The 24,810-nt window shown below is 44.2% G+C and overlaps 1 protein-coding gene across 1 annotated transcript in view; it reads left to right on the top strand.

Moving 5' to 3' along the window:
* Positions 1-228: 228 nt before the first annotated feature.
* Positions 229-24,810, top strand: part of ARHGAP18 (Rho GTPase activating protein 18) — a 237,307-nt gene continuing 212,725 nt past the window's right edge. The window contains exon 1 of the mRNA XM_073676067.1: positions 229-469. Within this exon, the coding sequence (XP_073532168.1) occupies positions 426-469 (44 nt within the window). The 5' untranslated portion in view covers positions 229-425. The remainder of the gene's footprint in view (positions 470-24,810) is intronic.

Raw genomic sequence — 24,810 nt, 5'->3', positions numbered from 1 at the left:
GTCTTTAATAGAATTAGTCTACTTTTGTAGGCTAAATAGATCATCTAGGCTCCACATTCCTAGGCTCCAGTCTTGGGTGCAACTGCATTCCCTGCACCCACTGTAGAAATGTTCCTTTTCATTTTCAAATAGCATTTTGTAAAGTAATGCTACAATTATATTGATCTGCTGAGCAAAGATCAGAGCAAAGGTAAACTTTTGTTAATGAGTATCTGCAACAAAATGTTAACATTGCTTCCTGTGTGCTTGGATGTTTTTAGACGTTTGACACATCTAGTCAAGATCGGAAAGAAAGAAGAAATATCATTGCACGACTGCCTCTACGATACAGTAAACAGTCAATTGCCCACTCCAATGGATACAAAAATGATTTTGCACAAATGTTTCCTCTCTTGACTTGAACTAAACAGACTGTTGTGCTTCAAATGGATGCCGTGGTGAATAAATTTGTGCTCAACATACAGCTTAGGTAAGTCACCTTATGTAAATGGTAGTCTGTAAATGACAGCCATTTTTCTAGAAATATACTATGGTATTGTAATGTCCACCGTATAAAATCTATAACTTAATGTAAATCTGTAGTCTATAGTTTATAAATGTGCTCAATAGGAATACAATTAATTGTTCCAGAAAAATAGGAAACAATTGATTGCAATTTATTCCAAAGGGTGCAACCAAATATTATATATTTCTATAATATTATATAAACATGTGAATAACAAAATGTGTAATTGCTATAATTTTCTGTGAGAAATACTTCATTTCCTGGAATAATTTCGAAGGTGCCAACACTGTCGACCATTACTGTATAGGAGTAGCATATGTAGCATGCCAGACTGGGTTGTGCACTACTTGTACATTGACCTGTGATTCATTATAAGAGCATGCAACATATGACCTGCAGAGAAACATATAAATTTGGGACTACTGCCAGCAAGTTTCGTCATTAATTTTGATTCAGATTGCCATTGTTTCACTTAGCAAATGGACTATTGTACCTTAGTAAAACAGAGGTTACAGACAATGAGCCATTATATTTGTGCTGCCAGTTTTAACAAGGTCTCTCTGTTAAAACCTAACAATGCATTTAATTTGAAATCTGATATCAGGTCTCCACAGGTTGGTAAAGTAAGCATAGAAATACCTGTGCTAAAGGTGTTACTTGGGTTGTCATACTTTACCACAACTAGGATTTACATTGATTATGATGTTTCATGGATGAAATGATAGTCCATCAAACACTATGGAAACAATGTTTCTGAAATACACATAATAAAAGAGAAAAGGTTTAATGTTTTTGTTACATTTGATGTATTGAAGGGATATTTACAAAATCACAATATGTTTTTTTTTAATTATCGGTCACATTCATACACCTGAGGATGCCCCTCCAGGCTCTAATTTCCCTTCAGTTGCTATTACACCTTTACTGTAGTTCCATGGGTCCTGGACTGTCCTGCGCAATGCAGACTCATTCTCAGCTGGCTTCCAGCAAGCATAGCTGTGCTCTAGCATGTGTCTGTAATGGAGCTTCTTCTGTGAAGGATGTTGTCACAGAAATGGAAGATTAATAGCAAAAAGCAGCTGTGTGCCCATCTGCTGGTAACTAAGATGAGTGACGTACTGAAGGGTAGGGATGTACCATATTTTTCAGACTATAAGATGCACCAGACAATAAGATGCACCCCAAACTTTCAGGAGGAAGTTGGGAAAAAAAATGTGTCAAATGGGGGTCCGTCTTACAGTCCGAATTCAGCTTACTGACGGGGGGCGACAGCAGCGGTGCTGGAGCGGGGACACTGGAGGTGTTAGGAGGAGCAGCGCTGCGGGGTAATGCTTGGAGTCCCATCCCAGGCTGGAAGAAGGGGCTGCTCAGCGGTGCTCAGCGACAGGAGTCAGACGATACTGCGGGCGATGCTGTGGATCCTGCGCTTGGAGGAGGAGATGTCTAGAGGGGCAATGCTGCGTGTCCCAGGGTGGTAAGAGGGGGTGTTTGACGGTCCTTGGCAGTGCGGGGGCTCCGCCGACATTTTGTGGAAGTCCAGAGCCCCCACACTTCTATGTTCTCTATGCGGTGGACTCCGGGAAAATGGCCACAGGAGGCGGCACCTGCGCAGATTGAGATCTCGCACTGAGATCTCGTCTCCCGAAGAGGAGTAAGGGGTCTGCAGCACTGAGGTGAAGCAAGTGCTGCTGGGAACTTTAGTTTAGCAGATAAGAATAGGATCTCTCTGCTATGTGAAGCTGGATGCACAGAGGGGCAGATAGAGATGCTAAAAGACACAAAGGTACAAGAAATATACATTATGTTATGGCTTAGTCTGCATTGTAACAATAAGTATGCATTTACTTGGCTTTGTGAGAAATAATGTGATTGTGGGAATAAACCTTTATGTAATGTAGATGACAACATTTTTAGAAGTGGTTAATTACTGCTCTCAGCTAGGTTTGTCGCTTTTTCTGTTATATACACAACAATCACTGATCAATCTGCATGCTATGACTAAAAGGCAGAAATCGAAAAAAAATGAAATGAAAATGTTTCTGCCTGCTCTTTTCACTATCAGGTATGTGACTCGCCCCCGGGGCCGTGGGGTGCTCGGCAGTCGGGCCTCCGGTAGCCGGGAATATCACAGTGGCTGGCCCGGTCCGTGGCCCAGGGCGGTCACTGAAAAGGGGAATTAATCGTTGGGGGAGTTTGTCGTGACGCCACCTGTGGTGTCTGGTGAGGATCACCAGCGCAGCAGCAGTCCTCTGAGGCAGATGATAGGCCAGCTTAAGATGGAACGGCTCCCCACAGGTGGAGCAGGCCTTAGGGCAATGTAGATTAATAGAGGAAGTGCGCTGGGCCTTGTATTGCAGGGAGGGAAATGGCACCGGCGAAATAAAGGAGCGGAGGCAGCTCAGTGCAGTCATCCAAGATTTACTCACAGTTCTTAGACAGTCCACAGGTGCACTGTACTGGTGCAAGCCTCCCGCGTCGCACTGCATTCACCGGGCAGGGGTTCAGTCCTTCCTCAGGCAGTTCGGGTGTACCTGGCAGAACCCCACTTTCTTATGTACCTCTCTAGACCGACTTCACGCTGGGTCTTACTCCCTGCTGCCCTGCACTTCCCACTGTGGATCCTGTTCTGGTGCTGCGAGGTCCCCCCTGTCCGTCGGAGTTACTCAGACCTGCTCGACCTTACTGGGATTAAAGTGAGAGTTTGGCGTCTGGCTATAGAAGTCAGAAGCCTCCGTTTTTTCCAGCCGAGGCTTGAAGCTGCACGACTGGGCCAGGGGCCGGTCCTCTCTGCTCCCCTCCTGGGCCTCTGAGGCTAGGCCCTGCTTGGGGAGCAGAGCTCAGACTGAGACTCTGCTCCCTGACTGTCTTCTCTCTCTCCTCTCACTGACTGGACTGCACTATTCTAAGATGGCTTCATTTTATATCTTTACTGTATAAGTGCTCCCCTAAACTACTTCCTCCATCCACACCCACTACTGGTTCCCCCCTACCTTTGGGTTCCCCCCACTCCAGCCAGGGACAGGGCTCAGCAGCTGCGCTCTGCATGTCGCCCCTCCAGCCGGCCTGGAGAAGTGTAGTGTTGGATGCAGGTGTTTGGGGCTCTGTGCAGTACTTCCATCTTATCTGAGAGAAGAGAGACACCACACCTCTGGGTGAGGTGCAGTATCTCTGTGGCGACTGAACCCTCAGGGGTGCCACATATGGACTTAGCCTTCCACAGAGGTTAAGAGCTTATTGTTGATTATTAAATGAATAAAAGGGGCTGGAAGCAAACAATACTGGAACAATATACTGTAGATCTTCAAATTATATTCTTCCTAAGGCCGAAAGCTTACAAAAAGAAATGACACTATCACTCACATAAATAGTATGGACCCAATTCCTCAAAACTGGTATTTTTTAATGAAGGATACAGTAGAGTAAGATGCGTCAAATTCATTAAGAGGCATCTGGATACTGGAGTACATTTCTACCATTAGCGTAAACTATGATGAATTTGTTGGCCGTACCTGACCATGTATTTTCCTCAGAAGCTCCGACCACTGGTCAGGACTGGTGTAATAACCAGCAACATTTTTGCACAACTATGACTTGCACAAAATTTTTGAGAGAGTTCAAACTGTTTTAGACCAGATTTGGAATATTTTGGATAATTTAAGATTTTGGATAATTTTGAATGTAAATTGCAAATCACTTTTGACTACCCTCCCAGAATAATTGGGGAATTCCCATAAAATGGGCAAAATCCTTCAGACTTTTGGAAAATCAAGGAAGTTTTCCAGAGTCTTATCTGGCAAGTTTATACAGTGGGGAAAGAAAGCATTTAGTCAGCCACCAATTGAGCAAGTTCTCGCCCTTAAAAAGATGAGAGAGGCCTGTATTTGACATCATAGGTAGACCTCAACTATGAGAGACAAAATGAGAAAACAAATCCTGAAAATCAACTTGTCTGATTTTGAAATATTTTTTTTTTCAAATTTTGGTGGAAAATATGTATTTGGTCGATTACAAACATGCAAAATTTCTGCCTCTCACAAACCTGTAACCTTTTCTTTAAGAGGCTCTTCTGTCCTCCACTCATTACCTGTAGTACTGGCACCTGTTTGAACTTGTTATCAGTATAAAAGATACCTGTCCGCAACCTCAAACAGTTACACTCCAAACTCCACTATGGTGAAGACCTAAGAGCTGTCGAATGACACCAGAAACAATATTGCAGCCCTGCACCAGGCTGGGAAGACTGAATCTGCAATAGGCAAGCAGCTTGGTGTGAAAAAATCAACTGTGAAAGCAATAATTAGAAAATGGAAGACATACAAGACCACTGATAATCTCCCTCGATGTGGTGCTCCACACAAGATCTCATCCCGTGGGGTCAAAATGATCTCAAGAACGGTGAGCAAAAATCTCTGAACCACAAGGAGGGACCTAGTGAATGACCTGCAGAGAGCTGGGACCAACGTTACACAGGCTACCATCAGTAACACACTACGCCGCCAGGGACTCAGATTCTGCAGTGCCAGACATGTCCCCCTGCTTAAGCCATTACATGTCCGGGCCTGTATGAAGTTTGGAAGAGAGCATTTGGATGATCCAGAAGAGTATTTGGAGAATGCCATATGGTCAGATGAAACCAAAGCAGAACTGTTTAGTAGAAACACAACTCGTCGTGTTTGGAGGAGAAAGAATGCTGAGTTGCATCCAAAGAACACCATACCTACTGTGAAGCATGGGTGTGGCAACATCATGCTTTGTGGCTGTTTCTCTGCCAAGGGACCAGGAAGACTGATCTGTGTACATGAAAGAATGAATGGGGCCATGTATCGTGAGATTTTGAGTGCAAACCTCCTTCCATCAGCAAGGGCATTGAAGATGAAATGTGGCTGGGTCTTTCAGCATGACAATGATCCCAAGCACACTGCCAGGGCAATGAAGGAGTGGATTTGTAAAAAGCATTTCAAGGTCCTGGAGTGGCCTAGCCAGTCTTCAGATCTAAACCCTATAGAAAACCTTTGGAGGGAGTTGAAAGTCCGTGTTGCCCAGCGACAGCCCCAAAACATCACTGCTCTAGAGGAGATCTGCATGGAGGAATGGGTCAACATACCAGCAACAGTGTGTGCCAACCTTGTGAAGACTTACAGAAAACGTTTGACCTCTGTCATTGCCAACAAAGGATATGTAACAAAGTATTGAGATGAACTTTTGTAATTGACCAAATACTTATTTTCCACCAAAATGTGAAAAAAAAATTCTTTTCAAATCAGACAATGACATTTTCAGGATTTGTTTTCTCATTTTGTCTCTCATAGCTGAGGTCTACCTATGATGTCAATTACAGGACTCTTTCATCTTTTTAAGTGGGAGAACTTGCACAATTGGTGGCTGACTAAATACTTTTTTTCCCCACTGTATGTTAGGAGGTTTTTTTCTGGGGGCTCTATTTAGGGCACAATTTGGTCTTTATATTTTGCTGGACTGGAGATTGTATTTCTCTTGGAGATCCAGTCTGGGTTTTGTATTACTTTCAGGGATTTGTTCTGGGGTCTGTATTTATTCTGGGGTCTGGAAATGGCTCTGTATTAGTTTAGGGCCTGGGGTCAATATTAGTTTTGAGGATCTGGTTTGGGGTTATGTATTCATTTGGGGTATGATGCAGGGAATGATGGAAATTACATAGAGTGAAATGCATAAGTGGGTGGGTCATGAGGTAAACATTTTGATAGAAGGATTGTGTGCAATAGTTTATATATCATAAAATCTTCTTAAATTCCCTTCTCAATGGTCAGCAAATATGTTATATATTATGTGCCTGCGATATGAGTATGTTTATATATACCATTGTCTTTGTCATAATGAAAAAAATAACTGTGTATATTCAACCATCTGTAAGTGATCAGCTCTGATTCTCTCACTACTGGGTGCATGCATTTGCACTTATAAAGATGTTTTTATATACAAGTTAAAGGAAACCTGTCAGGTGGACCCTTAACAACTATTAGGCTTTATGACATGCACTGCCAACACTTTTAATATGCCCCTGTATAATAAATCAAATGCAGCCTCCTCCAAAGCCTGTACATACACATGTAGTGCCTCGAGGTGTATTATGTTTGACTCTATTACCGTATAGCCATGCAAGAATCATTAACAAACATAGTACCGCTATAATGCTGAGCGCGGTACTCTTCTACACTCTGCATGCCAGAAGGATACAAGATAATTCCATATACACATCAGGTAGTGATATACAGTAGAGCTGCCAGAGGATGTCACTCAAGCAGGAGTTTTTTATATTACCGTCCTCCTCCAACCCAAAGCCTCTTCAACTGTAATAATGATGTTTGCAATTTAACTGGCACCTGACAGCATGTATAAAATATTGGCTGCATGATTTCAGTCATATGTGCTTAACTCTGAAACGCTGCGGCATTTCAGAGAAAATCATTGTTTAAAACATGTCGGGGACTGAGCCGCACAAGAGACTAGTCGGACAGGCGGGTCCCTGGAAGCTTCTCTCCGCCCACTGTCCTGAAGTGAAAGGTCTCTCCCTGCATGCGGGTATAGGGAGCGATGTATCACTCAAGGTGAGCGGGCGGGTGAGAAAATGAATATTGCACTGCGATTGCTTGTATGGGCACCAAGGACAAATTTTTTGTTAGACAGTCTTGATAAAATAGGTAATTTAACTACACAATCTCAATATATAATTGGCTGAAGCTGATTACTGGACATTAACCCCTTTACGACCAAGGGCGTATTAGTACGTATCTGTGCCCTAGGCCTTATGGACCTGATACGTATTAGTACGCCCTGGCGATTTCTCCCACACACAGGCTGTGCAGGTGCGATCGCCGCCGGATGTCAGCTGATTGTCACAGCTGACACCCAGGGCTATGTACAGGGTCGGTCCCGCACCGCTCCCAGCACATTAACCCCCGCAATGCTGCGATAGAAGTCAATCGCAGTCGATTGCAGCATTGCGGTGGCAAGGGGAGGTGATCGCCGATACTCACCTCCTCTTCCGGCCTCCAGCGATGTCTGCTGCGGCTTCCAGGATGTTGCCATGACGATCCGATGTCGTCATGACAACATCCGGGTCACCAGACAGCAGGAAGATTTTTTGGACATGCGCAGTGCATCTCCAAACTATCTTCTCCCTGTCTAGCGCTGACAGCCTGCATGGCACAGGGATGGTGCTGCATTCCTGTGCCATGCAGGCGATCAGAGAAAAAAAAGTGAAAGTCCCATAGTGGGACAAAGTAATAAAGTATAAAAACTATCAGAAAGTGAAAAAAAAAAAAAAATTGCAAAAATATAAAAAATATATATATATATATATATAATCCACCAAAAATAAAAATATAATGTACCCATCAATAAATATTATTATAAAAAAAAAAAAAACAATAAAAGTACACATATTTGGTATCGCCGCGTCCGGAACAACCTGACCTATAAAACTGTCCCACTAGTTAACCCCTTCAGTGAACAAGGTAAAAAAAAAAAATAAAAAACGAAGCAAAAAACAATGCTTTATCACCATACCACCAAACATAAAATGGAATAACACGCGATCAAAAAGACAAATATAAATAAAAAGGGTACCGCTGAAAACATCATCTCGTCCCGCAAAAAACAAACTGCCATACAGCTCCATCAGCCGAAAAATAAAAAAGTTATAGCTCTCAGAATAAAGCTATGCTAAAAAATAATTTTTTCTATAAAATTGCTTTTATTATGTAAAAGTGCAAAACATAGAAAAACGATATAAATGTGGTACCGCTGTAAACGTACTGACCCGAAGAATAAAGCTGCCTTATCAATTTTACCACACGCGGAACAGAATAAAAAAAAACAATTCCTGAATTGTTGGTTTTTGTTTATTCTGCCTCCCAAAAATCGGAATAGAAAGCGATCAAAAAATGTCACGTGCCTGAAAATGACACCAATAACAACGTCAACTCATCCCACAAAAAACGAGCCGTCACATGACTGTTGGCCAAAATCTGGAAAAATTATAGCTCTCAAAATATGGCGATGCAAAAACTAGATTTTACAAAAAATGCGTCTTTTAGTGTGTGACAGCTGTCAGTCATAAAAACCCCATATGATTCTGGTATTGCTGTAACCACACCGACCCGAAGAATAAAGTTGTCTAATCACTTATACCGCATGAGGAACGGCGTAAAAAATAAACTCTCAGGTTAGGGTTGGGCTAGGGTTAGGGCTGGGTTTGGGCTTAGGGTTGTGATGGGGTTGGGATTTTTTTCAAAAGTAAGAAAAAAAGATGACGATATGGCGACTAGTGTTGAGCGCAAGTGCTCGCTACTTGAGTTTGCATTGGGTGCTCTGGTATGCATTGAGTATCGTGGGTATTTGAGTGACATGCTCGAGTCTCCGCCCCATATGCTTCGCGGCCAAAAAAACTTTGCATGTCACTCGAGCACACGCTGTACATGGTGCATACCTGAGTACCCGATGCAAACTCAAGTAGCAAGCACTTGCGCTCAAGACTAATGACAACTTATTCAATATGATGACCTAATGTTATCAAATTCTGTGTCGCACCTCTGGGTTCAAAATATTCACTATACACCTTAATAAAATCCTTGAGGGGTATAGTTTCCAAAATGGGGTCACTTGTGGGGGAGCTCCACTGTTTAGGCACATCAGGGGCTCTCCAAACGCGACATGGTGTCCGCTAACAAATTGAATGGAAAATCGGCTCAAATTGTTAGCGGACGCCATGTTGCGTTTGGAGAGCCCCTGCGTGCCTAAACATTGGAGCTCCCCCACAAGTGACCCCATTTTGGAAACTAGATCCCTCAAGTCACCTATCTAGATGCATAGTGAGCACTTGGAACCCCCAGGTGCTTCACAAATTGATTCATAAAAATGAAAAAGTGCTTTTTTTTTCACTTTTTCATTTTTACGAATCAATTTGTGAAGCACCTGGGGGTTCCAAGTGCTCACTATGCATCTAGATAGGTGCCTTGGGGGGTCAAGCTTCCAAAATGGGGTCATTTGTGGGGGAGCTCCAATGTTTGGGCACACAGGGGCTCTCTAAATGCAACATGGTGTCCGCTAACAATTTGACCCGACAATTTGTTAGCAGATACCATGTTGCATTTGGAGAGTCCCTGTGTGCCCAAACATTGGAGCTCCCCCACAAGTGACCCCATTTTGGAAACTAGACCCCCCAAGGCACCTATTTCGATGCATAGTGAGCACTTGGAACCCCCAGGTGCTTCACAAATTGATTCATAAAAATGAAAAAGTTTTTTTTTTTCACTTTTTCATTTTTACGAATCAATTTGTGAAGCACCTGGGGGCTCCAAGTGCTCACTATGCATCTAGATAGGTGCCTTGGGGGGTCTAGTTTCCAAAATGGGGTCACTTGTGGGGGAGCTCCAATGTTTGGGCACACAGGGGCTCTCCAAACGCAACATGGAGTCCGCTAATTATTCAAGCAAATTTTACAATCAAAAAGTCAAATGGCGCTCCTTCCCTTCTGAGCCCTGCCGTGCGCCCAAACAGTGTTTTTCCCCACATATGGGGTATCTACGTGCCCAGGGGAAATTGCACAACAAATTTTGGGGTCTATTTTTTCTTGTTACCCCTGTAAAAATAAAAAAAATTGAGTCTAAAGTAACATTTTTGTGAAAAAAGTTAAATGTTCATTTTTTTCTTCCACATTCCAAAAATTCCTGTGAAGCACCTGAAGGGTTAATAAAATTCTTGGATGTGGTTTTGAGCACCTGGAGGGGTGCAGTTTTTAGGATGGTGTCACTTTTGGGTATTTTCTGTCATAAAGACCTCTCAAAGTGACTTCAAATGTGATGTCCCTAAAAAAATGGTTTTGTAAATTTTGTTGGAAAAATGAGAAATCGCTGGTCAACTTTTAACCCTTATAGCTCCCTAACAAAAAGAACTTTTGGTTCCAAAATTGTGCTGATGTAAAGTAGACATGTGGGAAATGTTATTTATTAACTCTTTTGTGTGACATATCTCTCTGATTTAAGGGCATAAAAATTCAAATTTTGAAAATTGCAAAATTTTCTAAATTTTCGCCAAATTTCCATTTTTTTCACAAATAAACGCAAGTGATATCGAAGAAATTTTACCACAATCATGAAGTACAATATGTCACGAAAAAACATTCTCAGAATCAGGGGGATCCGTTGAAGCGTTCCAGAGTAATTACCTCATAAAGTGACAGTGGTCAGAATTGTAAAAATTGGCCTGGTCATTAACGTGCAAACCACCCTCGGGGGTAAAGGGGTTAATAGTGTCAGATGAATAAGGATATGTTCACACATGACTTTCACCTATAAGAACTGGCAGAAATGTCATGTCCTGTATAAAAAAATCCAAATCATATACAGTATGTGGAAAAGATTTGTACAATCAATCTGCCAGGTTCTGGGTCATGCTGTGATCTGTTTGATCTATGTTATTAACAATAAAGAAATTAAAGGGTAACTATACTTTCAAGTAACTTTTCAATATAAGCTGTTCTGTGTCTACATGAGGAATAACACTATCTCTGGCCATTATATGACTTTTATCCTTCATTTTAACCAGCTTCCTCCCTCGGCAGTTTCTATGTCTTAATTTGCACTTGACTCTGACCTGGTGAGAGAGGACTAGCTGGTATGATGTTTCCCATACACAGCACAGCACACAGACAGAAGCAGCAACAGTATGGAACACATTATACAGTAGTAATGAGCATTGTAGATATAAATCTAGCAGTGGGATGGGGTAAAAGACTTGTTAGAAAGCTCAGTCCATTATTTCGGTGTCCTCCTTTTCTTTGTTTTCTCACTTTGCTGATCACACTTCCTCATACCCCTTCTCTCTCTGTGTAGTATAATATGTGTGAATTGACTCTTCACTGTGCTGGCACTCTGTATTGAACAAGATAGAATTAATTGGATGGTGAGTTCAGGAGGTAGAAAGAGGTGAAGAAGTGGCTCATAAGTGGAGAAAGATATCTATAGATATATTAAAAATGTATTGTGTTTGCATGTACATTTAATTTATGTAAAGTATTAAAGTACAGTTACCATTTATAGGGAATCTGTAACCATAAAAATACAGTCCAGTCTGCAAGCATGATAAGCAGGGGGAGTGGAGTAGATAGTATATAGTTTTGTGAGAAAGAATTCAGTATAACCTGTGTTTTAATAATGGAAACCGCTGCTCTTTCTGTGATTTTCAGTCCAGTGGGTGAGGCTACCAGTGACTGACAGCTATCTCTGTACGCAATCTTATACAATGAAAGTTGTCAGTCACTGATATAATCACCCACTGGACCAAAAATTCCAGAAAGAGCAGAGGTTTCCATTATTGAAACACAGGTTCCCTTTAGGGATAATGCTCAGGCCTTACAATCTCAGACTATGTTTTTGTTGGCCTTTATGCTCTAATATTAGTGTTTTGTTTTTTTTTGTTTAAAAAGATTTGTTTCGTACAACATGCTTCTTACTGCATCTTTATTGCTTTACTACTACAGTGAAGCTTAAAAGGTAACTGACCTCTCTTTCACTTCCATCAGTGGTATTGATTAGTAGTGTACAACCAGGTATCGCAAGATTATCACACGGTTTATAACTGAGACCAGCTCCACATAGTTCTCCACATAATTTAAGCTTTGGGCACTTATCCTCTCCACTAATACACACCATTTCTGCAGCTCAAAGATGCTGGGGGCTGCTCTAGCATTTTTTTAAATACATAATGAGCCGGCAGATATGACCGGGGCTCGTATCCTCTACACCCAAACACGATATAGGAAAATGGGGGCTCTGGCTGGATGTGTGTTCTGCTGTTAACTTGCTAATACGCCTCTGCAGACTGCATGCTGCCGCTTGACATGGCAGGTTTGGATCAGATAAGGTAGATGTGAATGAGGGAGACCAGAGTCCAAAGATAAACTTTCCTTTACCAGAACACTTCAAAAGTATTTCTTCTGCAACTTCCAGAGGGAGGGACTATAGGGTTACACATGGCGGTACATTGCTTCTATTACATGTTACATCAGTCCAGTAAACCATTATCAGAACCTCCACTGTGAGGACCGTACAGGTCGAGGTGTGTCACTATGGCTCTTCACTGCTAGTCTTAATGCACAGTTGATTTGTGAGGATGTCATTGGCTGAGTTACGTCGGTACAACTCCTTACTTCTACTCTCAGAGTCCATTTGATGAGGGCCACATGCTCCTTACTGCGCCACTGCTTCATCAGCTCTCTGTAGAACTCATGTCTCAGCCTGACCATCTTCTTCTGAGTGAGCCTATGGCCTGACCTAAATCTAATGTTTTATCTAGTATAGATAATCATTTGCTTAAGACTTGCTTGACTGAGATAAGGAATCCTTCCTTCAGCTTAGTCCTTGCTTTTGGCCTCCTGGCCTGAGAAAAGAAACTTATCCTCCTCTTAGTCCTTGCTAGGCCCTCTTGCCTGAGATATGTAATCCATCTGCCACTTAATCCTTGCTTTCCTTCAGAACATATCATTCGATATGGCCTATTTACATGCAGGTCTGAGAGCAACAGGTCCATAGGTCTTTACTTCTCAAGTACTCCTACTTATCTCCTCTAACAACAGAAAACCAAATTCCCTTGTGCCTATGTAACTCCTCCCATCCTGGGCTGGTCCAAACAATTAATCCTGTCTACGGCTAACCAATAGTATCATCAATATCATCCAAACTGACAACAGTATCAATGGGTTAAGTCGGTCATGACCAATAGCCTTGAAAAAGTGGCCACAATCAATATTCCACATGGACACTCCTTAGCAATATATTCCTACAAAAATCATGGAGCCAAAGTCCAAAGAAAGTATACACCGTGTGCAGAATTATAAGGCAAATGCGTATTTTGATCACTTTGATACTTTTTATACATATTGTCCTACTCCAAGCTGCATAGGCTTGAGAGCCAACTACCAATTAAGAAAATCTGGTGATGTGCATCTCTGTAATGAGGAGGGGTGTTGACTAATGACATCAACACCCTATACAAGGTGTGCTTAATTATTAGGCAACTTCCTTTCCTTTGGCAAAATGGGTCAGAAGAGAGATTTGACGGGCTCTGAAAAGTTCAAAATTGTGAGATGTCTTGCAGAGGGATGCAGCAGTCTTGAAATTTCCAAACTTTTGAAGCGTGATCACTGAACAATCAAGCGTTTCATGGCAAATAGACAACAGGGTCGCAAGAAGCGTGTTTGCCAAAAAAGGCGCAAAATAACTGCCCATGAATTGAGGAAAATCAAGCGTGAAGCTGCCAAGATGCCATTCGCCACCAGTTTTGCCATATTTCAGAGCTGCAACGTTGCTGGAGTATCAAAAAGCACAAGGTGTGCGATACTCAGGGACATGGCCAAGGTAAGGAAGGCTGAAAAAACGACCACCTTTGAACAAGAAACATAAGATAAAACGTCAAGAATGGGATAATAAATATCTTAAGACTGATTTTTCAAAGGTTTTATGGACTGATGAAATGAGAGTGACTCTTGATGGGCCAGATGGATGGGCCAGAGGCTGGATCAGTAAAGGGAAGAGAGCTCCACTCCGACTCAGACGCCAGCAAGGTGGAAGTGGGGTACTGGTATGTGCTGATATCATCAAAGATGAACTTGTGGGACCTTTTCAGGTTGAGGATGGAGTGAAGCTCAACTCCCAGACCTACTGACAGTTTCTGGAAGACAACTTCTTCAAGCAGTGGTACAGGAAGAAGTCGGTATTGCTCAAGAAAAACATGATTTTCATGCAGGACAATGCTCCATCGCATGCATCCAACTACTCAACAGCGTGGCTGGCCAGTAAAGGTCTAAAAGAAGAAAAAATAATGACATGGCCCTCTTGTTCACCTGATCTGAACCCCATAGAGAACCTGTGGTCCATCATGAAATGTGAGATCTACAGGGAGGGAAAACAGTACACCTCTCGGAACAGTGTCTGGGAAAACAGATCAAGCAACTGACAGAATCTATGGATGGAAGGCTGTTGAGTGTTAACATAAAGAAAGGTGGCTATATTGATCACTAATTTTTTGGGTTTTTGTTTTTGCATGTCAGAAATGTTTATTTCTAAATTTTGTGCACTGATATTGGTTTACCTGGTGAAAATAAACATGTGAGATGGGATTATATTTGTTTTTTATTAAGTTGCCTAATAATTCTGCACAGTAATAATTACCTGCACAAACAGATATCCTCCTAAGATAGCCAAATCTAAAAAAAAAACACTCCAACTTCCAAAAATATTAAGCTTGGATATTTATGAGTCTTTTGGTTTGATTGAGAACATAGTTGTTGATCAATAATAAAAACAATCCTCTAAAATACAACTTGCCTAATAATTCTGCACACAGTGTATACCAAAAACTTTTATTAAATATACAACAATAGGCTAACATAAATATGCATAAAGATTAAAAAGGGTTAGCGAGCAAAAGTGTAGAACAGACGAGAGAGCTTGTAAGAGAACGCCTACATGGTGTTTCAAAGATGGAGAGAGACTGCCATCTGCTGGCCAGACACAGTCAAGCGGAACCAAGATATGCAAGGAAATTTGAAGAGAGAGCAGATTTAGAGGCTGGACCCGATCAGGTGACTTCCAAGAAGGAGTTCCGGGACATAAGAGGCCAGCGCGCCAAGACTGAGCAGTTTTTGGCGCCAAGCAGCTGAAAGGAGCAGACGTGTTCCCTGCGTGCTGAGAAGCCTCGCGTGGCAGGCCTAAGCCAGAGGCCTGTGAGGTGCCACAGCCAGGCACCGGTAGAAGAGCTCCGGATCCCTCACAGATGTGACCCGAGTGCTGTGCCTGCTGAGGAGACTCGGAACCTGCTTGCGGTGCTGAGTGAGTTAGCGGAACCCGACGTCGCCGGCCGACAGATGAGGTCTGGACCCCCCTACCCAAGGCTCGAGAGATTGCCTCCAACAGCCAAGCAGAGAGGAGTTGAGAGACTGCTGCCCCAGGAAAGTCAGCGGAAGCAGAGGAGCTGCATACGTGAACAGGGCCGTCACTTCTACTGTTCACTCACGGTACTGGGGCCAATTGGGTTTAGGTACTCAGGTTGGGAGGGGAACAGTTGGGGCTAAAGAAGCTCAACGTGACCTAATTGAGTTTATCCGGAAAAGACTTTCGGCCTAGCAGGAATAACCGGTGACCCCCGCTAGGGTCATATGCACAGTTAAAGAACTCACGTGGTGTCTCCCATGATTGAAGGCACCACCGTACTTTGAGAGACTTCGTACTTTGCTATTATTTCAAATTATTGTTCATTACCCTTGTTGCCAATCCCTTGTTCAGAATACCTGTTTTATATATATATATATATATATATATATATATCTCAGCCGTCTCCCACGCCAAGTGCCTCGGGGTAATCCTCGACTCCTCCCTCTCCTTCAAGCCCCACATCGAAGCCCTCGCCACCGCCTGCTGACTCCAACTGAGGAACATTGCCCGAATTCGCTCGTTCCTTGACCAGGACTCGGCAAAAACGCTTATCCACGCCGTCATCATCTCCCGTCTCGACTACTGCAACTCCCTGCTCACTGGCCTTGCCCCTGGATTCACCAACAAAGAGCCTGATTGGGTATGGGAAATACGTCAGGAAATTCGAGATGTTCGGGGTGAGTTGAACGCTATTAGAAAGACCCCTGCTGCCCCCTTGCTGATGGACCGTACTGCCCAACGCGGACGGAGACCAGAGCGAGAAAGACGTTCCTATCCGGCCCCAGCCTGGCATGTACCCGACCTATCGGTAGAACGAGGACCAGAGTGTTGGACCTGCGGCGGTAGGGGGCATATCTCCAGAGACTGTCCCAACTGAGAAAGGAGGAGGAGGGGGCAGCCATTAAACTAAAATGCCCCACGGTTGTGGAGCATACCGTGGGGTCTCGAGCTTCAGAGAGTGGAAGAGGGAGCTCTGAAGACATTGTCTCCGAAAGGCCCATTATCTGGGCTGAATTTAATGGGCAGCGGATCCGCTGTCTAATGGACACCGGGTCTCAAGTGACCACTATGCCTGAGACGTATTTCCAAAGTCACTTTCCTGAAGTTGCTCGTTCCTGGCGGGATCCCATTGTCAAACTGGTGGCGGCTAATTAACTATCTATCCCAGTAGCAGGAGTAGTATGGATGTCCATTCGGGCATGTGGAAAGGACCTCGGTCGGAAAGGGATCGTACTGACCACAGGGCCCGGAGGCGATGGGCCCATTGTAACCCTGGGCATGAATGTGCTGAAGGAGGATGGACAGTTCCTGGCTCAGGGCTGTAACAAAAACAACTGGACCTGCTCCACTCGAGACCCAGCTAACAAGAGAGCATTCCAGCATCTCGTGCGGGTCAGTCAAATTCAAAAATTGCCCGCTACCTCTCAGTACCTTGGTAAGGTATCGATACCACCTGAAGCCACAATGACACTGCCATTGGGACAGACTGTACTCACTTTACCGGTGCAGGCACATGTGTCCTTAGAGGGCGTGGACATTCAAATTGAACCAATGGTGGGAGAGGAAGCGCCCTCTGGACTCCTGGTTGCTCGGATCCTGGCCACCGTGCGGCATGGTCGAGTGCCCGTGCGTTGCATCAATCTAAGTGGCATGAGTTTACAGTTGTTGCCCCGACAAGAGGTGGCGCAAGTGTGTATAATGCCAGAGGCCCTTACCAGAGCTGACGCTATAGGGCTGGCACCTGTGGAAGGAGAGCCATGGACCCTGGAGGTGTCCCTCAACAGCCAAGAGAATGGAAGAGAACCGTTGACTGGGCGCCACCTCTTGGAGAAAATGGAGGCTAATCTTACTGAGGTTTCTGCTGGACAAGTAAGGCAGATCAAACAACTTCTACAGCGATATCAGGGAGTGTTTGCACAACATGAAGACGATTTCGGGTGCACTCGGGACATTCAGCACGAAATACCCACCGGAAATACTGCTCCCATCAGAGAAAGATATCGGCAGATCCCGCCTCAAATGTACTAGGAGGTGAAAGAGCTGTTGGCCCACATGTTGCGGAACGGCGTGATCCGCGAAAGTCAGAGTCCTTGGGCGGCTCTGATCGTGCTGGTCCGGAAGAAGGATGGTACCCTGAGATTCTGCGTAGACTATCGGAATCTGAATGCCTGTACAGTACGGGACTCCTATCCACTTCCCCGAATTGAAGAGTCTCTATCTGCGCTAGGAAGCGCCAAGTTCTTCTCTTCCCTCGACCTGGCCAGTGGCTATTGGCAGGTTCCAGTAGCTGAGAAGGATCGTCCGAAGACAGCTTTTGTTCTCCCTATGGGCCTGTTTGAGTTCAATCGGATGCAATTCGGGCTAACGAATGCGCCGGGAACCTTCCAAAGACTGATGGAGAGATGCTTGGGGGACCTCTACTTTGAAGCCACTTTAATATATCTGGACGATATAATTATCTATTCCGCTACGTTTGAAGAGCATCTCCGCCGACTGGAACAAGTGTTAGAACGACTTCAAAGGCATGGCCTGAAAATTAAGCCTCGTAAGTGTCGTCTCTTCAAGCGAGAAATTGAGTTTCTGGGGCACACTGTGTCCAGTGCAGGAGTGCACCCCACTGCTGAGAAAGTAGCTGCCGTGCAGAAGTGGCCCACACCTGCCAATCTAAGAGAACTGAGGGCGTTCCAGGGGCTCGCTGGATACTACCGCAGATTGATTAAAGACTTCGCTAAGATTGCGATCCCGCTCAATGAATTGCTGAGAGGAACGGCTGGGGGAGCCAAGCGGCAGCCCATTCAGTGGGGCCCATGACAAGAAGAGGCATTCCGAGCATTGAAAATGGTGCTAACGGATGCCCCAATTCTGGCCTACGCTGACTCTTTGCAGCCTTTTATGTTGTACACTGATGGAAGCTTGCATGGACTGGGAGCAGTGCTGGCTCAAGTGCAAGGAGGAAAAGAGCGGGTGATCGCTTATGCCAGCAGGTCGCTCCGGGATACGGAGAAGAATCCGGACAACTACAGTTCGTTTAAGCTGGAGCTACTGGCACTGGTGCGGGCCATGACCGAGAAATTTGCTGAGTACTTGTCAGGGTCAGAAGTGCAAGTGCGGACAGATAACAACCCTTTGGCCCACTTGGAGAACGCCAAACTGGGCGCATTAGAGCAGCGGTGGGTCGCAAGAATGTCCAAATATCAGTATAAAATCGCCTATCTGTCCAAGGTCCTGAACACTCATGCAGATGCCCTGTCCCAGGTCACTCAGACGGGGCTGAAGAGGGACAGAGATGAAGAGCTCGAAGGCGATGAGATTCCGGATTTCAGCCAGTTCGCCGCTGCTGTGGTCGACGCCCAGGAGACCAGAGAGGAGCCGAGGCCCACTCAAATTTCTGGGCCGCTCAAGAGACAAATGGATACATCTGCAGCAATCCGACCCAGAGTTGGCAAAACTGAGAGAATGGGTAGCCCTTGGTCAAAGACCCGACTAGGAAGCCAGAGCCGCTTCACTTCCAACTACCCTACAAATCCTAGGCCAGTGGGAGAGGCTCTTCCTGAAGGATGGCTTGCTATGCCGAAAAATCCAGCTGCCTCGAGAGTTTGATGCTACCTGGCAGGTAGTAGTTCCAGGAGCGCTGGTAACACAGCTAGCCGAGGAAGCTCATAGAAGAGGTGCTCATTTCGGTGTAGAGAAGACCTTTCGGTGGTTGCAACGGCTGGTGTATTGGCCTCAACTGCGGCAAGAAGTCGAGGGGGTCTGCCGAACATGTCGCCAGTGTGAATTGAACAAGCCCCCAGAACAAAGAGCTCCCATTCAGACCATCCGAACTTCTGCCCCCTTGGAAGTCCTGATGATTGACTACCTGATGATAGGAACTTCATACAATGGTTATGGACACTGTTTAGTTATGACTGATCACTTCACCAAGTTCGCAGTAGTGACGCCTACCAAAGACCAGACAGCAGAAGCCGCAGCTAAGGCCATCTGTCAGGATTTCATCCGGATTTATGGGTGCCCAAAGCGAATACATTCTGACCAGGGGGCCTGCTTCCAAGGACGAGTGATGGATGAGCTATACCGCATCTATGGGATCGACCGATCCCGAACAACGCCCTACCACCCTCAAGGGTACGGCGCATGCGAGCGCTTCAACCGAACCCTGTTGCAAATGTTGCGAACGCTGGAAGCGGACAAAAAGATGAAGTGGCCCGAATTTGTGTCCGAGCTGGTGTGGGTGTATAATAATCGAGTTCATGCGACTACTGGCTACACCCCTTACATGTTGCTGTTTGGAAGAAATGGGTGAGAAAATACTGAACTGGAGCTAGACTCAGAAGACTCCGGCCCGGGCAGTAGCCCAAGTACCTGGATTCGAGAACACCAGCGCCGGCTCCATACAGTGAGAAGATTGGTTGCTCAGAAGTTTCAGGAAATAGAGCATGCAAATAGGCCCCCGACCGCAGGTGGATCACTCCAGCCAGAAGACCGTGTACTGGTAAGAGTCAAACGATTTGGGAGTAAACTGGACCATCGTTGGGAGGCGATACCATATCGGGTGGTGAAGAAGGTTCACCCAGACAACCCAGTCTACGAGGTTAGGCCCGAAGGGGATGACGCCGCGACACCCAGGGTGTTGCACCGCAATATGCTGCGACCTTGCTCCTCTGAAGCAGAAGCCTGTAACGGGGTTGGGCCCTCAAACGAATTGGCTGAAGTGCCACATACAGGAACCTTGGGGGATGAAGAAGGATGGGCCACAATGCAGTTGGGCCCATCAGAACCGTCGATGCCAACCCCGAGTGGAACCCAGAATGAGTCGAGAAGTGACTTGCAATCCCCAGTGGTTGATTCATCGGATATCCCGGAGTCACATCCGCAGGAGGAGCCCTGCAGAACTGGGCTAATGCCGGAATTCCTCCTAACCGGTATGCTCAAGAAGAGTTAATCTGGTCTCAAATCCAACAGAAAACGCAGGAGTGTGGTCAACTCCTGTCTGAACTTGCACTGCCTGGAAAGAGGTATCAATTCTGCAAGAAATCCACTCGCCCGAGGACTGGCGAGCAAAAAGGAGGGAGGAATGTAGTACAGACGAGAGAGCTTGTAAGAGAACTCCTACATGGTGTTTCAAAGATGGAGAGAGACTGCCATCTGCTGGCCAGACACAGTCAAGCGGAACCAAGATATGCAAGGGAAGTTGAAGAGAGAGCAGATTTAGAGGCTGGACCCGATCAGGTGACTTCCAGGAAGGAGTTCCGGGAGATAAGAGGCCAGCACGCCAAGCCTGAGCAGTTTTTGGCGCCAAGCAGCAGAAAGGAGCAGACATGTTCCCTGCATGCTGAGAAGCCTCGCGTGGCAGGCCTAAGCCAGGGGCCTGTGAGGTGCCACAGCCAGGCACTGGTAGAAGAGCTCCGGATCCCTCACAGATGTGACCCGAGTGCTGTGCCTGCTGAGGAGACTCGGAACCTGCTTGCGGTGTTGAGTGAGTTCGCGGAACCCGACGTCACCCGCCGACAGACGAGGTCTGTACCCCCCTACCCAAGGCTCGAGAGATTGCCTCCAACAGCCAAGCAGAGAGGAGTTGAGAGACTGCTGCCCCAGGAAAGTCACGCCAGCGGAAGCAGAGGAGCTGCATACGTGAACAGGGCCGTCACTTCTACTGTTCACTCATGGTACTGGGTTCAATTGGGTTTAGGTACTCAGGTTGGGAGGGGAACGGTTGGGGCTAAAGAAGCGCAACGTGATCTAATTGAATTTATCCGGAAAAGACTTTCGGCCTAGCGGGAATAACCGGTGACCCCTGCTAGGGCCATATGCACAGTTAAAGAACTCACGTGGTGTCTCCCATGATTGAGGGCACCACCGTACTTTGAGAGACTTCGTATTTTGCTATTATTTCAAATTATTGTTCATTACCCTTGTTGCCAATCCCTTGTTCAGAATACCTGTTATATATATATATATATATATATAAACTGTTTATATTCTTCTCTGACTGTTCTCGCCTTGTGTCTCTGTGCGTTGCATTCCGGCACCTGCATTACAAAAGCACGGATGATTAAGGCCCCAGGCCCACGGTCAAATAACAGGTCATGGTCACAGAGAATGCTCATAAAAAATTAATCAAGCAATATGTATGCTATGTAAGGTGGCGAATGGTCACATAGTCGATGGAAGGTACGTGTCACAGAGATGGCTTGTCTCTTTTATGTAACCCGGAGTGTTTCTCTAGTACATGTAAGCACTAAGAGGATCGTTTGGTGCATCTGGGAGCCGGATTACAGGTAGTTTAGAGAGATGGGCGGGTCTAGCTACCCACATATCTCACCTCTGGGTGTGGTTAACAGCCTATATAATGGAGGCTGTTGTTTGACACAAGGTCTGTATTTGGAGGGAGAAGGCCTACTATGTGTTGTCCCCAGACTGAGCTGTGTGCTGAATGCTTACCAGCCTGTGTGACCACGGGTCTGGTGTACCAGAGACTTTGCTTAAAGGACTGTTTTCTTTTGCTTTTGCCTGGACTAAAGGCTGTTTGTTTGCATTTTGCTTTTGATGGTTTATGAAGCCAATAAACTGCTATAGACATTTAAAGGAACCTCCTGTTTGCCTCTCATCGCACCTGAGTGAGTACAATCCCTACAGTTATTATTCCTATCCTCCCTTATAATAATGCCATATAACATCTATAGATCAAGAATATATATATATATATATATATATATATATATATATATATATATATATATATATATATATATATATATATATATATATATATATTAGTGCTAATGCATCATCATACTCATTTTCAATGTGGATTCAGAGTCTTGATCTAAAAGCTATATAGTGATACAATTCATTCTATCCAGTAAAGCCAACTAGGCTAGAATCACCTATTAGACATAAAGGTAAGTGTATCTATAATAGGAGGAGAAATACTCCGCTCTGACTGCAGCCCCAGAAAACCAATAGTGTTGCGCAAACGTGCTGGGATAAGGTGTTACCCCGAGCACGCTCGAGTTTCAACTGAGTATCTTCGGCGTGCTCACAAAATATGTTCTCGTCTCTGCGGCTGCATGTCTCAAGGCTGTTTGACGGCTACGAGACATGCATGGATTGCCTGAAAAACAGGCGACGTGAACATATTTTGTGAGCATGCCGAAGATACTCAGTTAGGACTCGAGCGTGCTCGGATAACACCTTATCTGAGCACGTTCGTGCAACACTACTAACCAACTGTTGCTGGGCGCAAAATATATAAAACTACATTTGAAACATCGTAATCCATTATACAATCACAAGATCTTCAAGGAGTTTGGGCAGCTTTTTCACTTCTTTACATATCCATGTATCTTAGACAGTGGTGGGTGGACTTGGAAAGCAGATAAACGTGAAGAACAAAAATTACATTATTTTATGATGTTATAGATGTTTACATTTAGGATTTTAACTTACATACCTGATATCTGTTGTAGATGCAAATTAAACACTGAATTCTACATACATATTTGGTGACCATGCCCCTTAGCCAACACGTTCTCAATTTCAGGCTTTGCCCTTTACAATTAAATAAGCACTTATTCTGTTGCTACTGATATACTTATTGCACACTGACACAAAATAGAGCTTCTGGGTCACTTAGACACAGCAGCTCGATGCCTCCTCTGATTGTGGCCCACTCAGAGGTGGCATATCGCTTGTGCAATCAGTGCAGCCGCACAGGGGCCCAAGAGGTTAGATGAGCCCCCTTCCACCTCCAAAAGTAGATGGAATTGTTCATTATGAGGAACTATTGGACTGAAAAGGGTTCATATACTGTTCTTACACAAGGGCCCTTTTCTCTGTGTCCACCAGTGGATCCACTCAAAACCCAAATTTGTTGAATCTTTGCCTGAAGGAACTGATGGCCCTGGATTATAACATATAATACCATCCTACAAGCATTTGGTTAAATCAAAATTAATTCTGCCGCAGAACAGCAACCTCAAATATATAGCCAATGTCATTAAGAACTATCTTCAGTGTAAAGATAAACATGGAGTCTTGAAAGTGATGATATGGCCCCAACATATCTCTGATCTCAACATCATCGAGTCTGACTGTGATTACTTGAAGAGTAGAAGGATTTGTGCAAGCCTACATCTACAGGATATCTGTGGTTAGTTCTCCAAGATGTTTGGAACAACTTACATGTCAAGTTCCTTCAAAAACTGTGTGCAGGTGTATTTAGAAAAATGTATGCTGTTTTGGAGGCGAAGGGAGGTCACACCAAATACTTATTTGACTTAGATTTCTCTTTTGTTCATTCAATTTGCAATTTGTTAATTGATAAAAATAAACTATTAACACTTCTATTTTAGACAGCATTTTTACTTTGCAGCATTTGTTTCCACACATGCCTAAAACTTTTGCACAATACTGTATTTAGTGGAGACACTACTTCATATCCACCACTGAGTCATTATAAGAGACTGTGAGGACTAACTTTTTTTTCTTCTCTTCTTTTCCTCAACCCTTCCCCTCTCAACAAATTCAGGTGCATTCTTCAGTATTTATCTCAAGAAAAAAACAGTATACACCTATATTTAATTAATCAGTCAGATTCAAGCATATTTCATGTTAGGCCACGACCCCATTGTAAGTATTTGGTCAGTATTCGGTCAGTATTTTTTCTCAGAAGTGGCAGCTAAAACCAGGAGTGAGTGATAAATGCAGAATTGGTGACTTGTGTCTATTATACCTTTTTTCTGATTGTTCCTCACCTGGTTTTGGCTCCCACTCGTGAGAAAACATACTGACCAAATACTGATAGTAGGGCCTTGGCTTTACTGAAATTGTTCAGTTGCTGGATACTTTGTGTTAATACCAGTTGTATAATATTGGCTGCCATTTCCTGTACCTCTTTGTACTTATGTTTAAAAATATAACATAATACAACCTACAATAAAAGCATTGATTTAACTCACCTAAAGTTACAGTAATTGAGCTCATCTGTCTAAATACATCAAATTTAAATGAAAACTATACTTTCAAACTTTGCATAAATCAATATTAGTCTACTCTATATAAAGTGTTCATTAAAAAAATGACACTTATTAGGTACAGCTATGACTTTGTGAAAAAAATTCCAGTGACTGCTGAGGATATAGAAGTTTTTATTTCAGCCACTAGATGGCAGAATAAGGATACAGATTGCATATTGTACTATTGTAGATCTTTCCAAGCATGCCCCATTCTTATATTACACTTGTGGAAATAGGATTTTCTGTTTGATGTACAATAAATGTAAAATATTTTTAAAGACATCAGTCTCAGCACGACAATTTAGATGTAGTTCTTTCT

This window comes from Phyllobates terribilis, unplaced genomic scaffold (genome assembly GCF_046119375.1).
Source record: "Phyllobates terribilis strain yellow unplaced genomic scaffold, ASM4611937v1 Scaffold_3__8_contigs__length_932513732, whole genome shotgun sequence".
In the NCBI taxonomy this organism is placed as follows: Eukaryota; Metazoa; Chordata; class Amphibia; order Anura; family Dendrobatidae; genus Phyllobates; species Phyllobates terribilis.
Note: the sequence above shows the minus strand (reverse complement) of the source record. Positions and strands in the feature narration are given on the sequence as shown.